The 24,272-nt window shown below is 41.2% G+C and overlaps 3 protein-coding genes across 5 annotated transcripts in view; 2 read left to right on the top strand and 1 right to left on the bottom strand.

Annotated features, from left to right (window-relative positions):
- The first annotated feature begins 531 nt into the window (after window positions 1-531).
- arhgap11a (Rho GTPase activating protein 11A) lies at window positions 532-8,726 on the top strand. The gene is made up of 11 exons (XM_042500954.1): window positions 532-1,221; window positions 2,590-2,657; window positions 2,760-2,856; window positions 2,961-3,217; window positions 3,317-3,480; window positions 3,577-3,717; window positions 4,359-4,532; window positions 4,634-4,763; window positions 5,036-5,144; window positions 6,424-6,538; window positions 6,644-8,726. Exons 1-11 carry the CDS (start codon window positions 1,093-1,095, stop codon window positions 8,107-8,109), a joined length of 2,850 nt encoding a protein of 949 aa, XP_042356888.1. The 5' UTR covers window positions 532-1,092; the 3' UTR covers window positions 8,110-8,726.
- A 2,066-nt stretch (window positions 8,727-10,792) lies between these two features.
- On the top strand, window positions 10,793-12,758 carry grem1b (gremlin 1b). Its single transcript, XM_042500957.1, has 2 exons — window positions 10,793-11,025; window positions 11,485-12,758. Exon 2 carries the CDS (start codon window positions 11,486-11,488, stop codon window positions 12,032-12,034), a length of 549 nt encoding a protein of 182 aa, XP_042356891.1. The 5' UTR covers window positions 10,793-11,025; window position 11,485; the 3' UTR covers window positions 12,035-12,758.
- A 2,448-nt stretch (window positions 12,759-15,206) lies between these two features.
- LOC121953414 (formin-1-like) overlaps window positions 15,207-24,272 on the bottom strand; it is a 66,367-nt gene continuing 57,301 nt past the window's right edge. For all 3 annotated transcript variants that reach the window (XM_042500492.1, XM_042500490.1, XM_042500491.1), the window contains 3 exons: window positions 19,384-19,533; window positions 17,245-17,326; window positions 15,207-17,152 (listed from right to left, as the gene is read on the bottom strand). In XM_042500492.1, the coding sequence (XP_042356426.1) occupies window positions 17,108-17,152; window positions 17,245-17,326; window positions 19,384-19,533 (277 nt within the window). In that variant the 3' untranslated portion in view covers window positions 15,207-17,107. The remainder of the gene's footprint in view (window positions 17,153-17,244; window positions 17,327-19,383; window positions 19,534-24,272) is intronic.

The raw sequence follows: 24,272 nt of genomic DNA, 5'->3' as shown, positions 1-24,272 counted from the left end.
ATATTTAAAGCCATAAACTGTAAAATATAGTTATTTATGCTTTTTCCTCCAGTAACTTAGGGAGGCCTCTGAAAAAATATTTGTAGTCCTGGAGAGGGTTATGATATAAAAAAAATATATTAAGTCTTACCACAGCCACGACCTTATTTTGATAAGTATAGTCTCATATCTTACATTTTTCATTCTTTTAAGTGATCTCATTAAACATGCCGAATATTGTTTTCAAATTGGGTACATAGTGCACAAAAACATCTTATAAATAGTACCTAGTCAAATATGGATGTTTTTCAGCTATAATGTATCTATTATGATCAGAATATGTGCAGTACAGTTGTGCTTTTTTCCCTCATTTTAACTGTGCGGCTAGTTTTTAATCACTGAGTCGACCGGTTAAAAAGAAACGTCTACTTGTGCGTTTCTGTGGCGGAACAGAAACCACCCCGCCCAGTGAAGCTGCTCTGGTCATTAAAACAGACGCCACCGACACTGTTTTTCGTTACCAGCCAATCACAGCGCAGAGCTCAGGGAGCGCCGCTGTTTGAATGCTCTGCGGAAACACACAGCCTGGCAACCGACCTGACGAGCAAACTACAGCGCAATGCTGTTAGCCAGCTAACGAATTAAATCGATATAATTTACACAGTCCAGTATTTGAGAAGAGGAAGCGTAAAAGATAAGTCGTGTGACACAGAGGAGCTTTTTTTTTTCGTATGGGGCTTGCTCGTGAGCTAATGTGACTTGCACACGTAGCTGGCTAACGTTAGCGAGCTAACTGCGTTGCAACCGGAGCACGAAGCTAGCTACAGGCGGTCCGTAATATGAAGTTAGTCAAGTCGTTCACATCTCTTTGGGACTGTGTAACTTTGTAGTTCTCACTCTTGAGGTTACAGTGGGTAAACGGTTGTGGGGATTAAGCGCCTCGTGAGCAGTTAATATCCACGTGAGGATGACTTAGGTTTGGAGAAAGTTATACATTTAAGAAGACTTTGCTCAGGAGGACAGAGTTGATATAACTGCGGATGTCAGCCTGCTGTGAGAAGAGAGTGAATGACTTGTTGATGTTTATTTGAAAGCACAAGATAGACGTGTAAAATGAAAGTCTTGGAGAAAAACGTGATGCGTCTTGTGGCTGTGCAACAGCTCCGCGCAGCATATGGGATAAAGACAAAGAACTGGAACAAAAACAAAGCAGCCAGCTTTAAGTCAGCAACCAGCAGCTCGGTAAGTTTAAAGACAATTGATTTACAATCTGCAGCGCAATTTAACTTGTGCTTCATTTGCAGTGACTCTGAAATCTGCACCTCCACGATCTCTCATGGAGGACAAGAATCAACAAGTTCACAGTATCAGCCTTGGACTCACTATTGTTTAGGCAGTTGAATCAAATTAGCATATTTCTGAAAGCATGCCCCCACTGACGAGACCCGTTTGTTCACAGGCCGTTGTCACCCATGTCAGTCACCACAGATGCTTTGTTTGTCTGTTCTCGTGATTATTCACACCATAAATTTCTAAAACGGCCATAGAAAGCCAAATCTAACAAGGCACAAAAGGGCAATGTGTCCTTATAAATCTTTATGAGACATTGGTATGACATTTTTGGACATTTGGCAATAGAAACTTTTATTATAGGTATTGTAGTAACTTACAGTTACACCTGTACAGGATATGCCATATTCAGTTTAATGGCAGTTAATTTAATAACGTTTGAAAGCCCTGTTTGTTTCCTGTGTACTTAAGCCTACTTGTAATTGGCGGACAGGAGTCACAAGACTTGTTGCAAAAGACTGACTTTTCAAACGAACATTGAACTTCTGCATTTACAGGGAAAGCCTTTCATGTGGTTATTGAAAATGTACCACAAACCTTAGCTCAGACTATATGAAATAAATCAGGTACTAAAATGAAGTTATTCTCCTAAAGTGAAAAACACAGGATAGAACCATATCATTAAGGTAAAAAAATCAACACAAAGGGACCATTGTAGCTTTCATCATCGTTTCCTTGAACCTTGAAGCCTTTGTTTGCAGCTTCATGATGCTTCCTGTTTAAAGAGCTAATTTCTCAAAGTGTTCACACGGGTTTTTGCACAGTTCTTCCATGCAGTTTTTAAATCTGAGAGATTTTAGGAAGCCTGCTTTTGATTTTTGAGAAGGAAAACTTTCAAAACTCAAACAGTTATCGTCCACTGTTCCCAAATGCTAAAGGGGTCCTGTTAAAAAAAAATAAGGTTATGTAACAGAGTGATAAACATGCCTCTGTCCCAATTTTTTGGGAACACGGTGCAGGCATTAACTTTAGAGTGAGTGTATATTTACAAAACAATATAGTTTTTCAGTTTGAACATTAAAAATCTTGTCTTTTTACTGTATTCAATTGAATATGTCTAAACGTATTTGCAAATCACTGCATTAGATTTGACAAAGGATCCCAACTTTTTGGGAATCAGGGTTGTACATGAGGGATGTAATATGCTGAAAGGTCATTACAGTGAATTATCAACTGATTTGCCCTTTTCTCATTAGCCTTTATGTTTAAATTTTAACCTTTTAATGTCCTTTTTTTTTTTTTAATTGTTTGTTCCCCCAGAACAAGGTTTTCGGAGTATCCCTGGAGAGCTTACCATACTACAATATGGAATGTGGGAGCGTGCCAAGGCAAGTTGGCATGTGTATTTACTTCTACTTGAACTCACAGTCAGCAAGTTATCACCTGTCCCATTTAGTGTATTTATACTAATGACATTTCACTCTCTTTAGCTTCCTGGTCGACGCATGCATGATACTGCTGGCACATGTTGACACAGAGGGCCTGTTCAGAAAATCAGGGTCTGTTGTCCGCCTGAAAGCACTCAGGGTGAGTGATGGCTTAAATTGACCTTGCATTCACTGAGGGATCTTGACCCTGAGAAGGGTCTAACACAACAGAACATTTTTTCAGAGTGCGTTCTGTCTGTCCAGGCGAAATTGGATGCGGGTGAGGAGTGCCTGTCCACTGCGCTTCCCTGTGACGTGGCCGGTCTGCTGAAGCAGTTCTTCAGGGAGCTGCCGGAGCCCGTGCTACCCTCAGAGCTGCAGGAGGCCTTTCTGAAGGCCCAGCAGCTCGCCACAGAAGAGGACAGGACCTCTGCCACCATGCTGCTGTCTTGTGTATTACCTGACAAAAACCTTAGCGTCCTGCGCTACTTTTTTGACTTCCTCCACAATGTGTCTAAGAGGTGCCTTTGTTATATTAACACACACACACACACACCCCATACCATTTTAGCTTTGTCTTCATATATACATTACTGTGTTTTTTCTCTGCTTTATCACAGGAGTGCAGAGAATAAGATGGACAGCAGTAACTTGTCTGTAATCTTGGCTCCCAACATCCTTCACACTGGAGACTGTACAGAGAAGATGAACGCCAACACAGAGAAACGCCTCAAGCTACAGGCAGCCATAGTGCACTGCTACATAGAGAACGCCCACAACTTTGGTACCATATGAGGCTTCTGACCTGCAGATCATCTATGTTTTGGTCCATTCTGTAGCTTTTTAGCACTAATTATTTTGCTGTGTCTGTGTGTCGCAGGTGTGTTACCACAGTTTCTTCAAGATAAAGTTCCAGCCATGATGGGCTGTGAGGCGGGGGCTCTGTCCCCTACTCACGAGGGACTTGAGGAGCTGGACTTAAACTCAGGGATGAAGAAGAGACAAAGACGCAGCTTCGGAGGTAAGACATCAGAAATGTGTTTGTTTGGTGAAAGCTCCATGATGCAAAGATTTAAATGAGATCTCGGAAATGGCCAGATAAATTCCAGTAGTGCAGTCGGTAAATACTGTTTGGTTCGGTTTGTCTCATATTTCAGAGATGGTCAATGGTGCACTGAATAAGATAAAAACTAATAGAACACCAACAAATGCCACCCAGTCAGACAGTCTTGGTATGTACTGTTATCAGACGAGATAATGTTGCCTGTCATAGCATGATGATATTGAAGTAAATGTAATCCGTAATCCATCTGCTGTGCACTTGAAATCGCAAGCTTTGTGTTTTTCACACAGATATCAAACTGTTTTTCTTCATGTTTAATCTTCTGCCCCGCTTTAAGTAGAATTGTTTCACAATTTGCCTTGGTGATGATTATTAAGTCATAAGAATGTGAAATTATGCCTGGGTTCAAATGTCCTCATTGGCTTTCGTTTTCTTTGCCTGTCTGCCTCTTCTCTGCATGGATCATCTGCCACAAATTTCAATCACGACTGCTAATTCCTCTCACTGCTTTGGCTCAGAATCATCTCTGGAATGTTTTCAAACATAAAACAGCAAATCCTTTCCATTTGAAGATATTAATTCTTTTGTGATTTTGCCAGTCTTTTCCTCTGCCACTCCTGTGATCGCAACTCCAACCTCAAAGCGAAAACTTCCTCTGGAATCCGGTCACTCTTTTGGATTCTCAAACAAGAAACGTAGATCTGTCAAAAAGACGCTTGGGATTGAGTTACTTCCCAGTACTTTGTTCAGCGGGACCTCCACTCCTGGATCAGGTATTGATTGTTTGGTCAAATGGGAATCAACCATTCCTCTGCATCTACTGTAAAGCATGTGTTTAAGTGTCCATGTTTATCACCTTTCTTGTCTATTGTAGCTTACAGCGCTTCAGGGGTCTTGGACTCCTCCCAAAATACCATGTCATCGGCAGGGAAGTCTAGAAGGCAGTCAGCTGTCTCTTCGAGGAGGAAGAGCCGGCGTCTTAGCCACAGAAACGCTGTTAACAGGTACACACTTTTTTGTCCTGCTGTTGTCCTTCACTTTAAAAAAGTAGATTATCTGTTAGGGAGATAAGACAGAAAGGCTGCCACTAAGAAATTACACTTACAGTGCAGTAAAAGATTCTCAGAAGTATTAAGAAATAGTCATGTTCTGCTTGCTTGTGTTTAAAAGATTAATTCAAAGAGAGATAAGGATTTGTAAAACATTAATCTCAGTGCTACATGGGCCTCATAGCCTATCCTTTGCTGATAATTGCTTTAATGTATATCATTTTCAGAGTCGAATCTGGAAGAGCCGGCTGCTTTTCTCCTAAAGTCGGCAAAAAAGAAGCACCACGCAAATCTCTGCGCATGCGTTTTAGCCTGGGGAAGAGCAGCAAGGAAGCTGTAAGTGTGGTTGTCTGACAGACTTCACATTCCACTCGTCTGGTTAACAGATAGGCTATAAAAAAAATCAGTTGCATTCAGGCGTATGCTGCAATTAACTGTATTAAAACCAAGTAACATTTGCACATGGGGTTTTTGTTGGGGTTATTTGTTGCACATTAGCACTTTCATATTGTGTAACACTCTAAGTTTACTTTCAGTAGCTAACATTTAAAATGATGCATGCACAGTTTTTTATTAAAAAAAAAGAATGTGGATTGTTTTTTTCACATTTGTAATACAAAATAAATTGTGTTTATACATGTATGGTGCAAAACCATAGGACATGTCCTGTGATTTACTATGTTTAAGGTCCAGTGTGTAGGATTTAGGGGGCAGAAATGGATTATAAGTATATTTTCTTTAGTGTATAATCACCTGAAAATAAGAACCATCAAGTTTTCGATACCCTAAAATGAGCCGTTTATATATCTACACAAGGAGCAGGTCCTTAGGAGATCGCCAAGTTTCACCTCCATGCTTCTACAATAGCCCTGAACAGACAAACAAAATACTGGCTCCAGGTAGGGCCATTTGTGTTTTTGCGACGGCCACAGTAATAAGAAATCCAGCTGCGATAATCAGTGTCTGAAAAACACTGATTTGTAATGTAAAACTGATTCTGTGTTTTTTCTGGCTTAAATCACTAGTCTGTTTGTTCTGGAGGGAAAGAGAACTCTGCCGATAATTCGGCCTCTAGTCCAAAAAAAAAAAAAAACCTCCCGAAAAACATTAAACGTGAACACTGAAAGAAATCTCTCCAGGTGAATCTGGTTGGAATCTGCGATCCTCACTGCTTTATTCCACTCAATCCTTCTAAATCTTACATACAGGTCCTGTAAGCACTCAGGTTAAAGAATGTTGTTATATACTATAGTATATACATACAATATATTGTAACCTGTTTTGGGGTACATTGGGTGAGTTGTTTGAGGTTTACAGTGCATAACTTTCTACTGCTCTACAGTAATATGTATATTAATGACTTAATAAAAAGTTGATCGCATCCAAACTGTGTTTCTTCTGAGTGACTTTAATCATCCTCTGAAGAACTAACCACAACAATCACATTAACATATTGGAACATTTAACAAAAGTATATTAACAAAATGTAACATACTAATGTTACATTTTGGGGAACACCTTTGGGGTCCTTTATAACAAAAATAATAACACTAAAGCTTCCTCTACCCTGACACTTCTCCCATCTTTCATTTCTCATTTCATGCTGGTGATAAAGGGATCTGAGTCCATTGGCTGGCGACTCGCCACTCAGGAGAGCACCACAAGTTTCCGTTTCACCAAAGAGACAGAGTTCAGTCCAGCGGTTTTGACTAGAAAAGCAGAACCTAAAAGTGAGTTTAAATGAGACAAACGGCTAATAAAAAAATCTGATTATCCCAGTAGTCTTTTGGAGTTGTAATACCTGCTAAATATATATATCCCACTTTGTTTTACAGGCTCCAAATACATCAGCAAGTCTGAAGACAACTTGTTGACCCCACAATGTGACTCGACTGCACACCGGACCTCTTGGAGTGGGGAGACGCCTGTGGGAGCTCAGGCTTTCAGCAGAGGATCTTTCACAGACACCCCCATGAGCATGTGCCTTAAGAGCAACTGCGTGTCTGAGCCAGCCATCGTCATTTCAAAGCCGCCAGCGGCGGCCAGCTTTCCCAAGAAGCTGTGTTGTGCTTCCAGCGCTGAGAGTCTAGAGAGCGAGGGCTGTGTCACTGAAGCTCAGAACCAAACTGGTCCCACCCTGCTGAAAATAAAGAAGGCCTTCACAGAGTCTGGCAGTGACCTCCAGGCTGTCATACAGGACACTTGCAACTCTGCAGGCACAAATGAAAACCCACCAGACATCATCCTAGTTCCTCCACCAGAGACTCCGACAGTCAAAGTCCTGTGTATGGACACAGAGGCCGACAGCTTGCCAGCTCAGCAGAGCCCTCTGGCTCATGAACAGAACATTACATTTGGCCAGATTGAAATTGCAGCCTTATCGCCTTTGCATATTGACAGTGTAGTTTTTGAGTCTGGTGAATATTGTACTCCAGCAGTACAGGCTGATGAAGGTTCTCTCTGTGCTGCTCCCATCCGCAGCCACAACGCCTCCACTGTGGGAGAAAGTGAAGGGGAGGTGGAGCCGGTGAACTGCAGCAGGCTGATTGAAGCTCTGGACATCCAGAGTCCTGCTCACTTTAAACTGGGTGTCTCCTCTGGCCTGCAGTCCACTCCGTACAAGCTGGGCTGTGAACTCAGAGATGAGCTTAGAACACCTTTTAAGACTGGTACTAAAGTCAGCGTGGTACATGATGAAAGTGAATCTTCCCTAGAGAGCGGTACCCAAATCCAAAACCAGCAACCATGCAGCCTGGAGATTGAAAAGCGTCGTGTGGTGGACCACATTCATCACTTCAATAAGCTCACCCTTCATTCTCCAAAGGGTTCCAACGCCAAACACGTCAGATCACCGCTCAAGTTCCAGCGCACCCCCGTGCGTCAGACCGTCCGCAGAATGAACTCTCTACTGGGAGAGAGCAGGAGACCCACTAGCATCACCGGGAGCGGTCCGGTGGTGAAGGCAGTGAGCCTGGAGAGCGGCCTCTCCCCTCACCCGCAGCTCCAGCTGCACCAGGGAGAGCCAAAACCGTCCAACAGTGTTTGTCCCAAAAAGATACCCCCTCCAGTGCCACCCAAAAAGCCGAGCACCTTGGCTCGAAAACCCTGCGCTCTGGGTGACGTGACCAACAAGGTCCAACCAAAGACCAAAGTGGACTCTTCTGTCCCTGATCCATCAGGAGTTCAGAAGCGTGTTGTGCAGCAGGTAGCAGAGAAAGACATGAACCATTACAGAGGTTCACCCAGAAACCCCCTCAACCAAGTGCGACTGCTGTCTGCCACCAAGCCAGTAGATTTATAGCTTCAAATATTTTTGCCTTTTATGTTTCCTCCTCACTGTGCAGGTCTCTGTCTGGTAGGACGACTTGACATTAAACATTCTGTCTTATATTATCCATATTTTCAGGGGTTTTAATTTATTTTTTTTTAGCTACAGTAGGTGCTGGCTGTGTTGTTTTAGGGCCTTAATGGGAGGTGTTCATATGCCTTATGTTTGTTTTACTCCAGTAAAACAGTTTAAATATCAACACACACCAGCCTACAGGGTGATGAGGTTAGACTGTAGTGTGCAGGCCAAATTATGTGATGTGATTGATGGTATGACTGGAAATGTTTAGATCAAGTCTTATGCTTTTATTTATGCATTTTATATCTAATCTTTAGGTAGATTGAAAAAAAAAAGCTGTTTACTGAAGTTAAAGCTGTTTGTTCATTACAGAATATTTTTTTCTTCCTGTTTCAACAGGAACAGAGACAGAAAGAAATGCACCTTTGTTGTATTTTATGGAAAAAAAAATAAGCCGAGCAGTATTGATCAAATTATCTGTCTATAGTAGTCCATTCATTTCAAAACCATCAACCAGTAAAATGCTTTGCCGTGTGAACTGCTCCAGACAAATAAAATCAAACATACACCTATACCTTTCTCCGTAGTTGAATTTTTCTGGTTTTCATGAATAGTTAGCACCTGTCTGAGCCACAAGGGGGAGTCGTACAACCACTGCTCGAATACTACTTGGGCGACAGTTTGTGTGAAACATGTTGATATGGTTGAGGCATTTACGCCGTTAAACCCCAGACGGACCAGTTGCAACTTAATCCTGACATAATGCACTTCTAGTTGTTTGCAGCATTTCTTTGAACAGAGTTGTTCTGGTTCATTTTAAAAGATATGATTTGAATCTCTGGAGATTTCCTCAGAAAATTAAAAAAAAAAAAAAAGCTTAGTGTAAAATCCAGTATCTGAAACTCCCAACTTCTGCTAAAAGGCTGTATGGATCTAGCTCACTGACTTATGTTGACATGAAAGAGGTGGATGGCCTGGGTAGTTTTTCCTTTTTTTTTTTCTTTTTTTTTTACCCTGTAAAGAATCTGAAGAGTAGACAGTCAAAGTTTGAAGGTCAAAATCATTCCTTGAGATTTATTCTCCGCAGCCCATTGGGAGGCTCGAGTGCTTATGATGTGCAGGAGGATAGATCGGACTTGGACAAAAAGCTGCGTTCAAATCTTCTGGTACTGCGGCAGCTTATTGGTATTAATAATAACGTCACTGTAGAGACAGTAGCAAACATTCTGTTTTTACTGGTCTGATTCTTCACGTAATATGATATATTAATATTGCAGACTCGGTGGTTGGGCTGAGGCCATGTGTTCAGCAGATGAGTTTTCACCTCTCTGAAATGGCATGCAAAATCTCAAAATATATCAAAATGTATATGCATAATCCAGTAACAGATAACCAACAACAGTGTGGGTGCTGAGTTGCATTTTCAATAATATAAGGGCTGAAGATGTGACTTTTTACAGTTAACTCATTTACTGTTTTATACAGAAGTTATGAGCCTTAAAGTCATCACTTTTGAGTTACAAGATTTTGAAAAAAAAAACAAAAAAAAACCATAGGTGGTATTCATCCTTCTTCAGCAGGACACTTGATTTATTTCATGTCAAGTGAACACTAATGGACCATTAACCTTTGGAAAAACCTGCAGACACTCTGGACCAAATTAAACTAATCAACATCTTATTAACATCTTGTCTCCAATCTTTTGGCTTATTACTGCAAGCATTTATTAAAAGATTGTCTATATTCATAAATGCATTTTATCAAAAAAAAAAAAAAAGATTAACATCAACCAGAGGGATACTTCCCAACCAGGCAACCCAACAATTGGTCTTAATAATGGATAAAATTATGTAAAGCATTAGTTAATGATTAAGAAAAAAAAGCTATAAGTTACATTTTATAAACTGTCTATTAAAGATGCTGCTTTAAAAAGAAGTACTTAGATATAAACTTTAATTAATTTTACCACTGGGCTGATGTAAGACTTTCACTAAGATGTGTGGACCATAAAGATTGATAATTACTGATAATTTATCTGCATAGTAGCCTGTTTTGGGCATGTGGAAATAAACATACATGGGGGACATGCACAATAATGAACAGGCTATGATTATCCAATGGAGCAAGCAATGCTGTATGTTCAGTATAGCATACTCTGAAATTCCCTCTGTTTCTTAGAAAATGTCCTTTTTTTAGATATATCATGCAAGGAATAATATGGTTTTTTTTAGGTGTTTTGATATGTTTTCTATAATGAGTTTACAGCCCATGCTGAGGACTCACAGGTGCTGTAATGTGATAGTCGACCTTTCTAAATGACTGAATCCTGACACTGAATATTCATAATTTACCAGAGGACTATGAACGCTTCCTTTCAGTTTGAAAAACTGTTATAAAGCGCAGTATTATCATCATGTTCCTTCTGATTAAAAAAAAATAAACAAAAAATCAACAGTTTTACTTTTTCCATGTGCGCATAAACTTCAGGCCTGTCCGCTCTCGGCTCGTCCCCCTCCTCTTCCTCCTCCTCCTCTCCTGCCCTCGCTGTTCCTCGGTTGTCTGTTTTCTTCAAGTGGGTTCAGGGAAGTGTTGAGGGGGCGGATAGTTTTGATTTTCTCTACGTCGTGCTTAGCCAATAATGGAGAGGGAACTGTTGTGCACATCTCAGCTGGCAGACATTTAAAAGGGAGACAGTCCGGCGCTGGAGCAATTTGTATTAAACCCCCTGGCCCCTGTCTATGGAGCGGATAGTCTCCCACCCATCCACAGCCCCACAGCCAGTGTACAGTCGACAGCAGTAGGTGCCTATCACATCGAAAGGTGCCGGAGAGGATCAGATCATCGCACTTGGAGCAGTGGAGGCTCGGACAGGTGAGGGAATTTGGACAGTTTGTGACAATAACATCCATGCAGATCGTCTTCTGACTCTTATATTTTCAGCATTATTTGGTTTATGGCTTATAAAAATTACAAGACTGGATGCTTGTCGCCCAGTGGTGCGCATGTGTGGATACGGAGATGGTTTATTAAACATAAAGTTTATGCTTTTGCGTTGGCTAAATCTGGTGATATTCCGTTGCATTACAGATAAATTACAGCCTCATAAAGTACAAGGACATTATATTTCTCACATGGATATTAAAACTGAGTTAAGTAAACCACACAATTATATTGGTTTTGCGCAACAGTGCATGTGTTGCATGCGTTTTCCAAATAAAGGCAAGCTGTATCTGTGCGTTTTTACGCAGCGTAAAAGCTTTGACAGCTGTGCGTAACCCGTCCGGAGTTGAAACGCTTTATGTTATGAATTATTTTCTTCTTCTCCCCAAGGATGGCCAACTCAACGCGTATCTTCTGCAGTATGGTTTTCATCATGGGCTTGCTATCCTCTTCCGTGGATTCCAAAAGAAACCGAGGTTCACAAGGCGCCATTCCTCATCCTGACAAAAACAACCCAAACGAATCGGAGCAGCAACCGCAGCCTCCGCAGGCGGGCTCCGGCTCCCGCCAGAGACAGGGCTCATCCTCACCGGCTGACGAGGTGCTGGAGTCCAGCCAGGAAGCTTTACATGTGACGGAGCGCCAGTATTTGAAACGGGACTGGTGCAAGACGCAGCCCCTCAAGCAGACCATCCACGAGGAAGGCTGCGTCAGCCGCACCATCATCAACCGCTTCTGTTACGGACAGTGCAACTCCTTCTACATCCCCCGGCACATCCGCAGAGAGGAGGGTGCTTTCCAGTCCTGTTCGTTTTGCAAGCCGAAGCGTTTTACCACCATGACTTTCACTTTGAACTGTCCGGACCAGCAGCCACCCACCAAGAAGAAACGCATCCAGCGCGTCAAACAGTGCCGCTGTATATCCATAGACCTGGACTAAAGAAATGTGCGTGTTTCTCATATTCATCGCGGACAGGATTTAAAATACTAAAAGGCTGCCACACAACCAAGAACACGTGCCTGTCCCCGTCCAGGAGGAAGCGTCCGTGAAGCTTCTTACATGTATTGATTCTCTTCTTGCACAGTGTGTGAAAAAATATGGACATGCAACTTATAAACCGACAGCAACGAACATTTGACTTCTCACCAGTTTGCCAAGTTTGAAAACAAGCATCACTGCACGGGAACTTGGAATTGGCACGTTTTACGCACGGCTTCCTCACAGCGAGAGGACTGCATAACCCCGGTTTATTTAATAAATCAAAACGCTTGTTACGACAGGAGAACATTCCTGTCTATTTTTTTTTTGTGTGTGTTTTTTTCTTGTGCATTTATGTTTCTTTAACTGGATGTTTCCACTGTGTGGAATTTGATGGATGAGCGGTGATATTTGTAAATGGAAAATTTTATTTCGACATTTCAAGAATCTCTCTGTAAATTTCGAAGATCATCAGTAAAGTTTTTTGTTTTGTTTTGTTTTTGGTAAGTTGGACGCCCAGTTGTAGAGCCATTAGGCGTCTTTAAAGCGGAACATGTACAGCGTGGATTTACACAGTATCGAGATTAAATAGTTCTCAAATGTAAAGCCATCTTTGATGTAACCGGTTTGTTTATCACTTTTGATTAAATTATCCATGAAAACATGAAATAAACAAATGTCGGAATATTGTGCATATCATCTGTTACTTTACACCTGATGCAGATTTAGAATGTGTGTTTGATAAAATGTTAAATTATGCTGGAAACAGCCACCCAAAGACGCCGCACACTGTAAAATCTGACAAGTTGATCATACTTTAAATAATTTTGGAAACCGATTGCCTTTGAACCAGTTAAGTAAATATAACTATTAATCTGAATGTATGTTTACTTTACATTTAACTGTCAAATTCACTTAAAATGTTGCTTTTTTACGTAATTTTGTGAAGTTTTTGCAACTTACAAATGCCAAGTGTTAGTAACTTCAGTAAACCAAGTTAGACTGATTTACCTTGATCATGACAGGGAGTATTATGCCAATGATGACGTTACGAGATGTGCCAGTTCTAACAGCATTTTTTTTTTTAAGAAAATACAAATATAATTGAGTAGTGTTCAACAAGCAGAATATAGATATATAGGACAGTACACATCATGGTTTACTGAAGTTGCTAAAACTTAGATTGATTTTAATTAAACTTGTCATTTTTAAGCTGCAACAACTTCACAAAATCAAGTACATATAACTGCATTCATGTAAACTTAAAAAATTAGACCTAAAGTTAACAAACATTAAGACTTTTTAAAGTAATATCACCCTGTCAGATTTTACAGAGCAGTAGATTTGACCAACTGGCTGTATTTGGTTGTACTCACTGTGTTTGTTTGATGATCCTGGATTCTTCTGGCGTCCACTGATTTGCAGCAGTTGTCAAAAAACTTTAAACAAATATTCTTCCAAAATAAACAAGCCTTTCCGAAACAAAGTTCAAATCAATGGGGCGAAAAAAAAAAAGAATCTATCAAACAATAAAAACTGAGCTTTAACCAAAAAAACACGGCGTTTGAAGATTGCATCCTCTTTGGCATCTTCCCCTTTGACTATTTTCACACACGTGCCTTTAATGAGCGGATCCTGACGCCACTCAGGTGATGCATTCAAGTGATCCTCCAAAAATGGGAAATTATAAGTGCTGGTTAGAAATGGCTGTAACGTGCACTCATCATCTGCTGCGCTCCTCCTGCGTGGAGCCGCATATTCTTGCAGAGATTCGCACTCAGACTCAGAGTTTGTCACCGTAAAATGATTCAGTTTTATGTTTAAAGGTGCAGTTAACTGTTCCAATTATCTTGTCAAATGGTGTCATTTAACTTCGATATATTTTGTCGCATGGCTCGTAAATCTATCGGAGGACTGATAAAGATGGACGCGGCGTTCATATGCAAATGATGAGGGATTCGTCCAGTAAATAAACGCGAAGCAAACGTTGGGGATTTTTTTTTTCTTTTTTTTTTTTTTTTTTTTTAAAAAAAGGCATTATATCCCAGCCATCCATAATAAATATCACCCCAATACAGTGGTGGAGAAATGAAGCTCTGCCACGGTGTAAAAGTACTTTGTACAAGTAAATGTCTTGCACTCAAATGTGTATTTAGGAAAAAGTACAAAGGTATTAGCATCAAAATATACTCAAAATACTTATACATCACGCAGAATTCTCCATTTCAGAGTAATATCTGTTATCATAAATATTATATTACTGGATTAATTATTAATGCACCTATATGTCCATCACTTAAATATTGCAGTTGGTAAAGCTGAAGCTCATTTTCGTTTCTTTTTATAATTTATTTTCTTTTCTATTTTTTAATTTAATCAATAGCTTTTCATCATAATTATTTTATTGATCATATTGTGCATTTTTTACCCTGAATCTCCACAGTAACTAGTAACTAAAATGATCAGATAACTGTATTTGATTAAAAAGCACAATATTTGAGTACTGGTAATGCTAAATTTTATTTATTATAGTTCTTGAGTAAATGTACTTAGTTACTGTCCACCGCTGCCATTATAATATTAATGTTCTCAGCCACAATCTGTAGGAATATTTTGGTGTTTGAACAGAACAAAACAAAGAGACTTACAAAATAATTAGCTGAAAATTGCAAACAGGCGCAAAACTACAATCAGAGGTGATAACAGTCAAAATTTGAACTTTTGGATTTAGTTTAGTTTTTTTTTTTAGATATTTGTCAATATAAAAACAAGGTCCTAAATTTCCATTGTAAAGCACAGAATGACGACTAGTAATTTAATGATGCAAAAAAAGGGGCTAAAACACTGAAATGTTCATCTTGTTAAATGTCCTAAAATCTGAGTGCTCTTTAAACAAAGTTCAAGTGACACGGCACATTCCTCACTGGAAAACAAGAACAAAAGGAACTTCCAGTAACAAGTTGTAATGTCTAAAAATGAGTCTTGATTCTGACTCACAACAACTGAATTATGAGTCATCAAATCTTGTTTGATGACTCAGGTTTCTTGCATAAATATCACATTTGCTCAGTGTTTCTAACAGCCGGCCTAACAAGGCAACAAGTGTTGACAGAAGACAATTCAGACTTATTGGTCCAGTTTGTTGGGCATCCAGTAGTTTATTCTTGAAATTTAAAACAATTCCATAAAATTACAGAGCACCTATACGAGAGCTACTGAAGGTTACATGAACCGACATACAGAGAGTCGAGGCTACAGCAGTTCCTTGGTCAGTATCAGCTCTTTTTTTTTGCTTTTCAAACCCTCTCAAGTAAAACATAGCAGTTTATGAAATATCCTTTTTTTTTTTTTTTTTTTACAAAATAAATGGCACACGTGAAAGACTTTGGAGGGTAAAAAAAAAAGTAATTCAAGGTGCAGTTTTACAGATACTCTGATAATGGAAGTCTGAGGTATAACAACTCACATGGCTTCAGGTGATATGCTTCAATGTTCTCTAAAATACAACCCTCATCTCTCCGAAATGAAACAGAAAAGGCATTCAAATTCCTTAAATTCCACGTATCATCGCGTACATAAATCAGTGGCCACAACATACAAATAATATTCATGTGAAAATATATCTTTCATCTGACTGACCTCTCAGGAACTCTCTCAGTCAATTGCAACTCATAAAAATACGTCCTCAAGGGGGATCAAGCTAATGTTTGTTGGCAGAAAATAAATCTTTTTTTTTTTTTTACATAAATAGACTTTTCTTGACTTAGACAGAAGCGTGGTTACATTTTACATTTACCAAAATAAAACATACACTTTGATATACTTTCTTAAAAAAGAACAAGAATCTAATAGGATTTCATCATGAAGCAATACAGTCTATAAATCTAAGAAAAAAAACAACCTTGCATAGGAAGAGAGGTGCAACAAAAAACGGTGCAAGCCATTTTGGGAAAATGTACGCAATTAGCATAACGGGGCTTATAGCGAGCTACAACATACAGCTTCTGCAAGCAGTAAAGTGCTTAAAGGTGTGCTGGACACAATGTGACGCGCAGCACTCAGTGACGGATTTACAGTTTTGCATAATGTGTATTTGATCTAAATATTTGAATGGGTGCACGGCCAAAATTTTGTTGTATTCTTCTGTTGTTTTATATGTGTGTGTGTGTGTGTGTGTGTGTGTGTGTGTGTGGGGGGGGGGTTCTGCTCTTCTCTGGCCGTCACCCAGGAGAGGTCAGTCTGGTGCAGTGCTACACAATACAGTCAAACCTCCACAAGTACACATCTTAAACCCAACCTGTCTTAATCTGAAGCCCAGTGCAGATCATTTATCACACTCCTTGACGCTGCACCGTCCCCGCCAATTCTACAATGAGACATATTTACAAGACTTTTAATGAGCCGTGGTGAATGAAAAGCTATTCGCTACAGCAAAGAACAGCTTTTTTTGTTTTTACTGCTTCCAGAGAGGGAGAGGGAGAGAGAGAGAGATCTGTTTTGTCAACAGGGATTTTCCTCTTCAGGCAGCCGGCTCTGTTCACATATCGGCAACGTCATCAAACTGTGAATATGCAGGAGCTTTATTAGTCTGCTACAGTTCAGAAAGGAATGGTTTCTCGGCTCTTTTGGATTCAGAAGGAACCTCTTGGATGTTGTGAATCTCACTGACCCCTTGAGACCTTTCACAAGCTGGGCACTCAGAGGTCGCGCCCTGCTGGATGAATGAGATCAACCTTTGGCCTCTGAGACTCTCATCACTTCGACTGTGTCAGCCATGCATCCTCGATCTGTACGGCAGACATAAGAGGCTCGACATGAGGGTGGTGGAGGGGAAAGTGTGAATGGGTGGGTGTTAGTAGGGCAGAGAAACGGCAGTGGGAGTAGTGAGAGTCCGGTTTTGTTGTGTCCGTACGGGGCGCAGAGGGCAGTTGTTGAGGCAGGTGTTAAAACGCAGGAGAGATGAGGCCTGCGCACTGTCAGCTCCGCGGTCTCCTCCACACACTTCTCATTTCTTCTTCAGCTGCGTCATTTCGCTCAGCTGGAAGACACGCTGGCTTCCTTCTGCCGCAACCTCTCTTTCTGTTGGCGGAAAGATTCAGAGTATTGATTTCAGCGAGGACACAAGAAAGAGCAGCTTTCAGGAAACCAGCTGTCTGCGGATCAGCGCTTACCAGACTGTTGGCATTGATCTTCTTGGTTTCGACTCTCTTCTCCGCTGTGATCTTCTTGATGTTTTCTTGAGCTTCCTTCAACCTGCAGCGGGAGAAAAATCACCTCAATATCTGCAGAGTTTTTAAAACAAGCGGCGCACACCGAAAGCTTCGGAACTATATCATGAAAGTTGTGAAAATAAAGTCGGAGTCCTCTCATCACTGTGTCCTTGTGAAGCTGTTTGTAAGGGCAAAACATTTAAGCATCTCCCGGGGGCACTCTGTGTCATGGAGCCATGTAGAGTCTGACACACACACACACACGCACACACACATGAGTTTGTGGTCAGTGAAAGCCCTTTAAGTGAGCAGCAGTAGAGAATGACAGTGGGCTGATGAGATAATGAGGCAGCCTTTAAAAAACACTTGGCTTTTATGAGTGTGCAAACAGTATTTAAAATGAAGTTAATTGTACATAAGCACAATCAGCTGTGAGACACGATTACCTGCTAAACAATTAAGAGAGCGCACATGGATGTCCATCTCACAGCGAGAGACAGGAAGAATCCATTCAGACAGCAGAGAAGAGAGGACTCTAAATGTAAGATTCACGATGATTAAACCTGAGCCTTGAAGGCACCACAGGATACCTACAACTACATCCCAAAATGACCACGCACTTTGGCGGGACAGTAACAAACAGCTTCACTCCGGCACGCGCAGTCCTGCTGCCCTTTGGGCTGCATGTCCAGCATCATTACAGTGTTTATCAGTTCTCCCATAATGCCTGCTAGTAAAGCCAGGCGGCCGCCAGGAGGGTCTGCTGTCCCACGGTGGAATGCCTCCCCCCGACATGACGCCTCAGGTCAGAGGAAACATCATAAATTTAGGCCCCAGTCCTTCAGACAGCGGGCCGAGGCCTCAGCTGCTTTGCCTCCTCTTTGATGGCCTCCATCTCTGCTTTAATTCAGAACATCACCCTTGTATAATCAGAGCTAATTTGACGTGATATTTCAAAATCATTCAGCGCCAGTGTGAAGTTAATGGAAACGAAGATATTTTACAGAAATCCTTCCACCAGAGACAAAACATCAGGCTTTACAGAGGATATCAGTAATGATTTTACGACCATCATTTTCAGGTTCATATTTGTATTTTGGCTTTCTGCTAAGGCGCGATGACATACTTTAATGGTTAAAAACCACCTTTCCCTCATACTGTTTGTGCTGAAACACCTGTGCTCACCCTCTTTCTAACACTAAAATTTAGTGCGTGTGATTTTAAGCCCACTTCCCGAAACTGCCAAGTCCGCTCTGATTGGTCAGTTTTTTTTCATGTCTTCTGCATCAGTACTCGGCACCTTTTTGCCATTATTGCAACTGAATGACTATAATGAAGCGGCACTTATTATCATGTAAAATCACCAATAAAAGCTTCAAGACCGAACTGGAAATGTTCCAGCGGGAATATAATCTGAAATCAGGGAGAAAATGAACATCAGCAACCAAGATTACAGGTTTCCCTGATGATAGCATGTAGCTACATGTAGCAGTGTATGTAGTGGAAACACTTGCTGTAGTGTGCCGAGAGCAGATGACCACCAATGATGTCATCTTGTCTTGAGCGTTGAAAAAACATTGGAAACAAAGTATTTAGAGCATTTACCTCATTATTTGAAACTCAGGCGACATTTAATATGAAGATCAAATATTATAAAATTATATGACAGATAATAAGCAAAACCATAATAGGTCTATTTTAAATTGGGTGACTGAGAAGAGGCAGATTAAAATAACCCAAACATAACAGACTTTTAGTCCTGTCATTATGAGGTATTATTATGAGTCCCATTTCCGATCCTACATTTCCCATGATTCAACCTGATAACATCTTTTGTTAGACCCCTCTGCCTTGTCAATGCCCATATTTTACACTGCATGTCTAAAATGTGTGAAAGGCTTTCTGTTAAAAAATCATCAATAATCTGAGATGACATAATGTGTTTTTTGTTGGGTTTTTTTTTTTTTTTTTTACAAAGCTGCCATCAGAGCTATAGTTTTCACAGGTTGAATGATACGCCTGCCAAAAAGTAAAGCGATCATTATGTGTCTTTGACAGAGAAACTAAGTAATGGAGCGACCCTACCAGAATCAGACTCACCTCTCCTTGGAGATGATCTTGTTTTGTCGTATCCAGGAGTTCTTGAAGTCGTTGCAAAACTCGTACCAAAGCATGAAAACGAAACTCGGGACCACTTCTTTCTCCCCGGACTTTGGCTTAACCCCAAAGTAGTTCACCATGTCCTGGAAACTATCGAAAAACAGAGGAGGGGAGCAAGTTTTGTCGTCTTATTACATGTAAAACAAATCAGATATAAATAATAGCACATGTCAGTGAGCTACTCAAAGCACAAGGAAGCTAAGGCGTGAAACACAGACACAGACTAATAGAGGGTTCAAAAAGAAAAAGAAAAAAAAAAAGGCCGGGATACAGACACAGCACACACAGAAATTGACAGATGTAAAGTCAGACAGAGAGGCGAGAAACTGAGCTGGAAGGAGAGTGTTCACCCCGCTGGGCCACAGGGGAGAGCCAGTAGCGGCAGCTCCATTATCACATTGACCTCCACAGCCTGCAGGGGAACACTGCCAGAGGAGACGGAGACAGCCAAGAACAGGCCGCCGCTCCTCCACAGCAACACACACACACACACACACACGCACGCACGCACGCACGCACACACACACGCACACACAACAGTGGAACTCACACACACAGCTCCAAGAGTATATTTACTGGCAGACAAACAAAAATGTGAATGTGATATACGCACATGTGAGCTCAGCCAGACAGGTGTGCACACACAAAACATCACATCTACGTGAATAAACAGATTTTCTGTTTTCTGTTCACTGGGACTGCAGCACCGTCGTAGGCTCCGCTCCTCTGCTTAATTCAATTGTAACCAAATCTGAACTCTTTGCAAAGCGCCCAGCAGCACACACACGGCATGAGGAGCAGCCTGCCGCTTTAGATCCCTCCCTAACCCAAACATGAAAGACATTTTCCAGCCGTGCCTGTCAAAGGGTTGATAAAAGGGTGCTATGATTCAATGGATGCGCCCTGTCCCATTGACACCCAGATCAGGCTCTGACCTCCAGATGCTAGGTGGCTTTTTGCGACGCTAATTTAAGACATGTTGATGTGAAATGGTACAATATGCTGCACAGACGGTCTTCTAAAAAGCTGAGAAAAAAAAAAGGATTTCTGCCTGATGCTCCAAAAAAAAGGAGAGCACTGTAGATCATGCTGTGCGCTACAAAAAGAAATCAGAGGCTCTGGGATGTTTCTATTGGCTAATCAGACCTTCCGTCCCAGGTAGCTTTGCTGCAGCCGAGCCTGGTGTCTCTTCTCCATAAGCTCCTCCACTGACCCCTGGGTCATCACGTCAAAGCGTGCACAAATCAAGCAACGGTGCTTTTTCCTTTTCACCCTCCCGAGCATACGCAACACGCAGATACACAACGACTTCACTCAAAACAGATGCAAACACACATGTGAGTATACCTACGAAACATAAACAAAATCAAGCAGACCTTTTTTCATTTGCGAATGCAGAACAATTACAACACACACACACACACACACACACACACACACACACACACACACACACACACACACACACACACACGCACACTTCTGTAATCCATGCTATGATGCCATTGCCGTGAGAGGGTTTACTGCAGCACCCACAGCCGGCATTCTTCACTGACAGCTATAAAAAAAGACCCATTACAAAACCATGAGCAGCCGTGAGAATCAGGGAAATATTTGGACAGGCAACTCCGCATTCCTTTGTTTCCCCAGTAAAAAGATTACAGAAGTAAACTCCATGTTGTTGGCTGATTCAGCAGAGGCACTAAGCAGTTGTGTGCCATTGTCGTCATACAATACCCCGAGTAGAATAGCTTACGAGCTTTCTAGCGTCTATGAAACCATGACTGTGTGGTGACTGTAGAGGAGGCAGTTGGGCCAAATGAAATTGAGCATGATGTGGGAGAAGGGAACTTAATGAGACGGAACTGAGGACAGAACCAGAAAACCTCGGTGAACCCAAACATGGAGCAGACAAATTAGAACTGCATGTTGAGGGAAAGGCATCGCCACGGATGGCCCAGATAACTCTTTACAACCATGCCTCATTAGAAAGACATTCCAGTTAATTACAATTAAGCTCGATGAAAAATGTTGTTTTACATGAGTGCACAGTTTTACCTGTTATGTGTGATTTAGCTTACATTTGTCATTTACATTTGATATGTATCAATGTTGGAAAAAAGGCTACTTCACAACAAATCAGGCGAATTCAGGCAAGTTACAATCACCTGGATGTGACGTACACTGATCAGAAAAAACATTAAAACCACTGACAGGTGAGTGAGTAACATTGCTCATCTCATTCCAATGCAACTGGGAAACCTGGGAAGCCTTTGGTCCTGGGATTCATGTGGATGCCACCTGACACTCCACCCACCCAAAAACCGTGGCAAACCAAGTGCCTTCTCTCATGTCCCCTTGCAGGACAGTGCACCACAACTGACCATAAAAAACTTCTCAGCAGTGGCTCGAGGAACGTGACAAATAGTGAAAGGTGTCAACCTGGCCTATAAATTACCCACATCCCGATCTGATCGTGCATCCCAGGGACCAACGCCCTACTGCCAGACACCACGGGACACCCCAGAGTTCCCGTACTCATGCCCTGATGGGTCAGAGCCAAGTCTATTTTAAGGAGCCCCTCCCAACTGTGGATCAGGGTACTTCTGTGATATCAGGACATTCTACAGACACTCAATCAGATTGGGATCTGGGGAAATTTGAGGCCAGGTTGACACAATCAAATCAATTCAAGTTAATTTTAATTATATTAAATCACAAATTCCTTTTTTTAAAAAAATTTTTTTTGGACCAACCAGCAATGTCTCTTGAAACAGCAACTGACATTTTTTCACCCTTTTCTCAAAATTTCTAGACCAAACAATTAATTAAAAAATAATGATAACATTTATCATAATGAAAATATTCATTAGCAGCAGCCCCTATGTGAAAGTTTTATACACATTTCGGCTGAAATGCCATAACTTTCGTCACTACCCTGATGCTGGCTCATATCGCCTGCTTCTTCTTGGTGGCGGTTGACTTGGGCTCGCAGACGTCTAAATTCACTGACTCCTCGTGAGGCCGAGGCTGAGGTATTAGGTAGCACTGAGGATGTGTTGTCTATTTCCTTTATTAACACCATAAAGTCGCGGCCGCTGCTGCTGTTGTGTGTGAGGATCCCTCATCCAGTGCAGATGTGAGAGCCCACCCAGGGCCCGGTGAGCCTGCTGACGCCCATATTCATCAACAGCATGTCACTTTTACGAGGTGGCTCTGTGGGAACCTGAGAAAGAGCCCCCCCACCTCCCTCCTGCTCCACCAAGCGCCAGTCAGCCAGCCCCCTCTTTAGATGAAATTAAAGGAAAACTTCATTAAAGGCAAAGGTGCTGTCAGCTGCGGGGCCCTTTTGATCAATATTCCCCCTCCAAGTTCAACGCCTTCATTACAGTGGTGTCACTCATGCACAAGACACACACACACACACACACACACACACACACACACACACACACACAGTGTCAGTCCAGTCTAGCAGGTAGAGATATCACTATATGGAGAGGGCGGGGGTGAGGGACCAGGACAGAGAGCAAGAGGTGCAGCGATGGTGTTGGCTTTAAAACAGCAACATGAAACAGAACAGTGTGGAGCCCTTCCCTGAGTTATAGCATTGTCCAAAGCAATCAACTTCCTAATTGTTTATACTTTCCATTTTCCTTTGTCCGGCGTCTTTCACTTTCTCCTTTATGTGCTTTCATGATTTATTTTGGAAGTGGAAGAGTTGCGATATAAAGCAAACAATTCTGCTCTCAATCCAAACAAGGCAAAAATAATCTATTTGCTTTGTTTGTCTGCTCCACCATCTTTTTCCAATATGAAATGTTCCAGATATGATTTCGCTCGGACGGCGAGCTCAGCGGCTGCCAGTGTGTCTTGCGCCTATAAATCTCAGAAAACTCTCGGGAGTCTTCTGCACAAAACATGGCAGATAAGAATGATAGGAACTGCAGGGGAGGAAGCACAGGGCGTTCAGGCCGAAAATACAGCACGCTGCACTCGTGTGTGTATAGAAATCCCTGCTGTCTCTGCTTAGCATGTTTATTTGTCTTTAAGACAAATGGCAAGAGGACTACAAGTTAGCACAGGTGTAGAAATACTCAAAATACTGCATATGTAAAGTGGTGAATGGAATTTCTCGAAAGGATACCATAAAGTCTGTTTTTATTACTCGAAAGCTGCTGTTAATAACTGCAAATTTACAACAAGAACGCATTAATGTGATTAGGAGCTATATTCAGTGGTGGAATGTATCTGAGTATATTTACTCAAGTACTTGATTAAGAATGAGTATTGAGTATTTTCTTTACATGCCACTTTTTACTTTTACTCCACTTCATTTCAGAGGGAAATTGAGTACTTTTTACTTCACTACATTTATTTGACAGTTTTAGTTACTTTACAAACCAATATTTTTTCCATATATAACATATATAGTTATAGAATAGTTTATAGGAGTATAGTGTAGTATAGTATAGTCAATTAATCAATTATCTGATTGACAGAAAATTATTTGATTAACATCTAAGGTTTTTTGGTTGTTTATTTTCATACTTTTGTAAAGTTTTCCTGATTATACTTCCTTACTTTTACTTAATCAATATTTTCAAGGCAGTACTTTTACTTGTAACAGAATATTTTCACAGTTTGTACATTTACTTAAGCAAAGGATCTAAATACGCCCTCCACCACTGCCTATATTACTAATATGAAGCATGCTAAATAACTGCTATGTGATGTTTGCAACCCACTTGGTTCAAAAGAATCCCATTGTTGAGGGATTCATAGATCCACAGAAAACAAACATTTGTTACCCAAACATGATCTTTCAC

The sequence above is a fragment of the Plectropomus leopardus genome, chromosome 14 (genome assembly GCF_008729295.1).
Source record: "Plectropomus leopardus isolate mb chromosome 14, YSFRI_Pleo_2.0, whole genome shotgun sequence".
Classification (NCBI taxonomy): Eukaryota; Metazoa; Chordata; class Actinopteri; order Perciformes; family Serranidae; genus Plectropomus; species Plectropomus leopardus.
Note: the sequence above shows the minus strand (reverse complement) of the source record. Positions and strands in the feature narration are given on the sequence as shown.

Bases quoted from the DNA above. Each gene is read 5' to 3' on its own strand.
- arhgap11a (XM_042500954.1), top strand. From the start codon at position 1,093: ATGAAAGTCTTGGAGAAAAACGTGATGCGTCTTGTGGCTGTGCAACAG. The intron at 2,658-2,759 runs GCAAGTTGGCAT...CACTCTCTTTAG, and splicing joins GAATGTGGGAGCGTGCCAAG to CTTCCTGGTCGACGCATGCA. The intron at 4,533-4,633 runs GTATTGATTGTT...TGTCTATTGTAG, and splicing joins GACCTCCACTCCTGGATCAG to CTTACAGCGCTTCAGGGGTC.
- grem1b (XM_042500957.1), top strand. From the start codon at position 11,486: ATGGCCAACTCAACGCGTATCTTCTGCAGTATGGTTTTCATCATGGGC.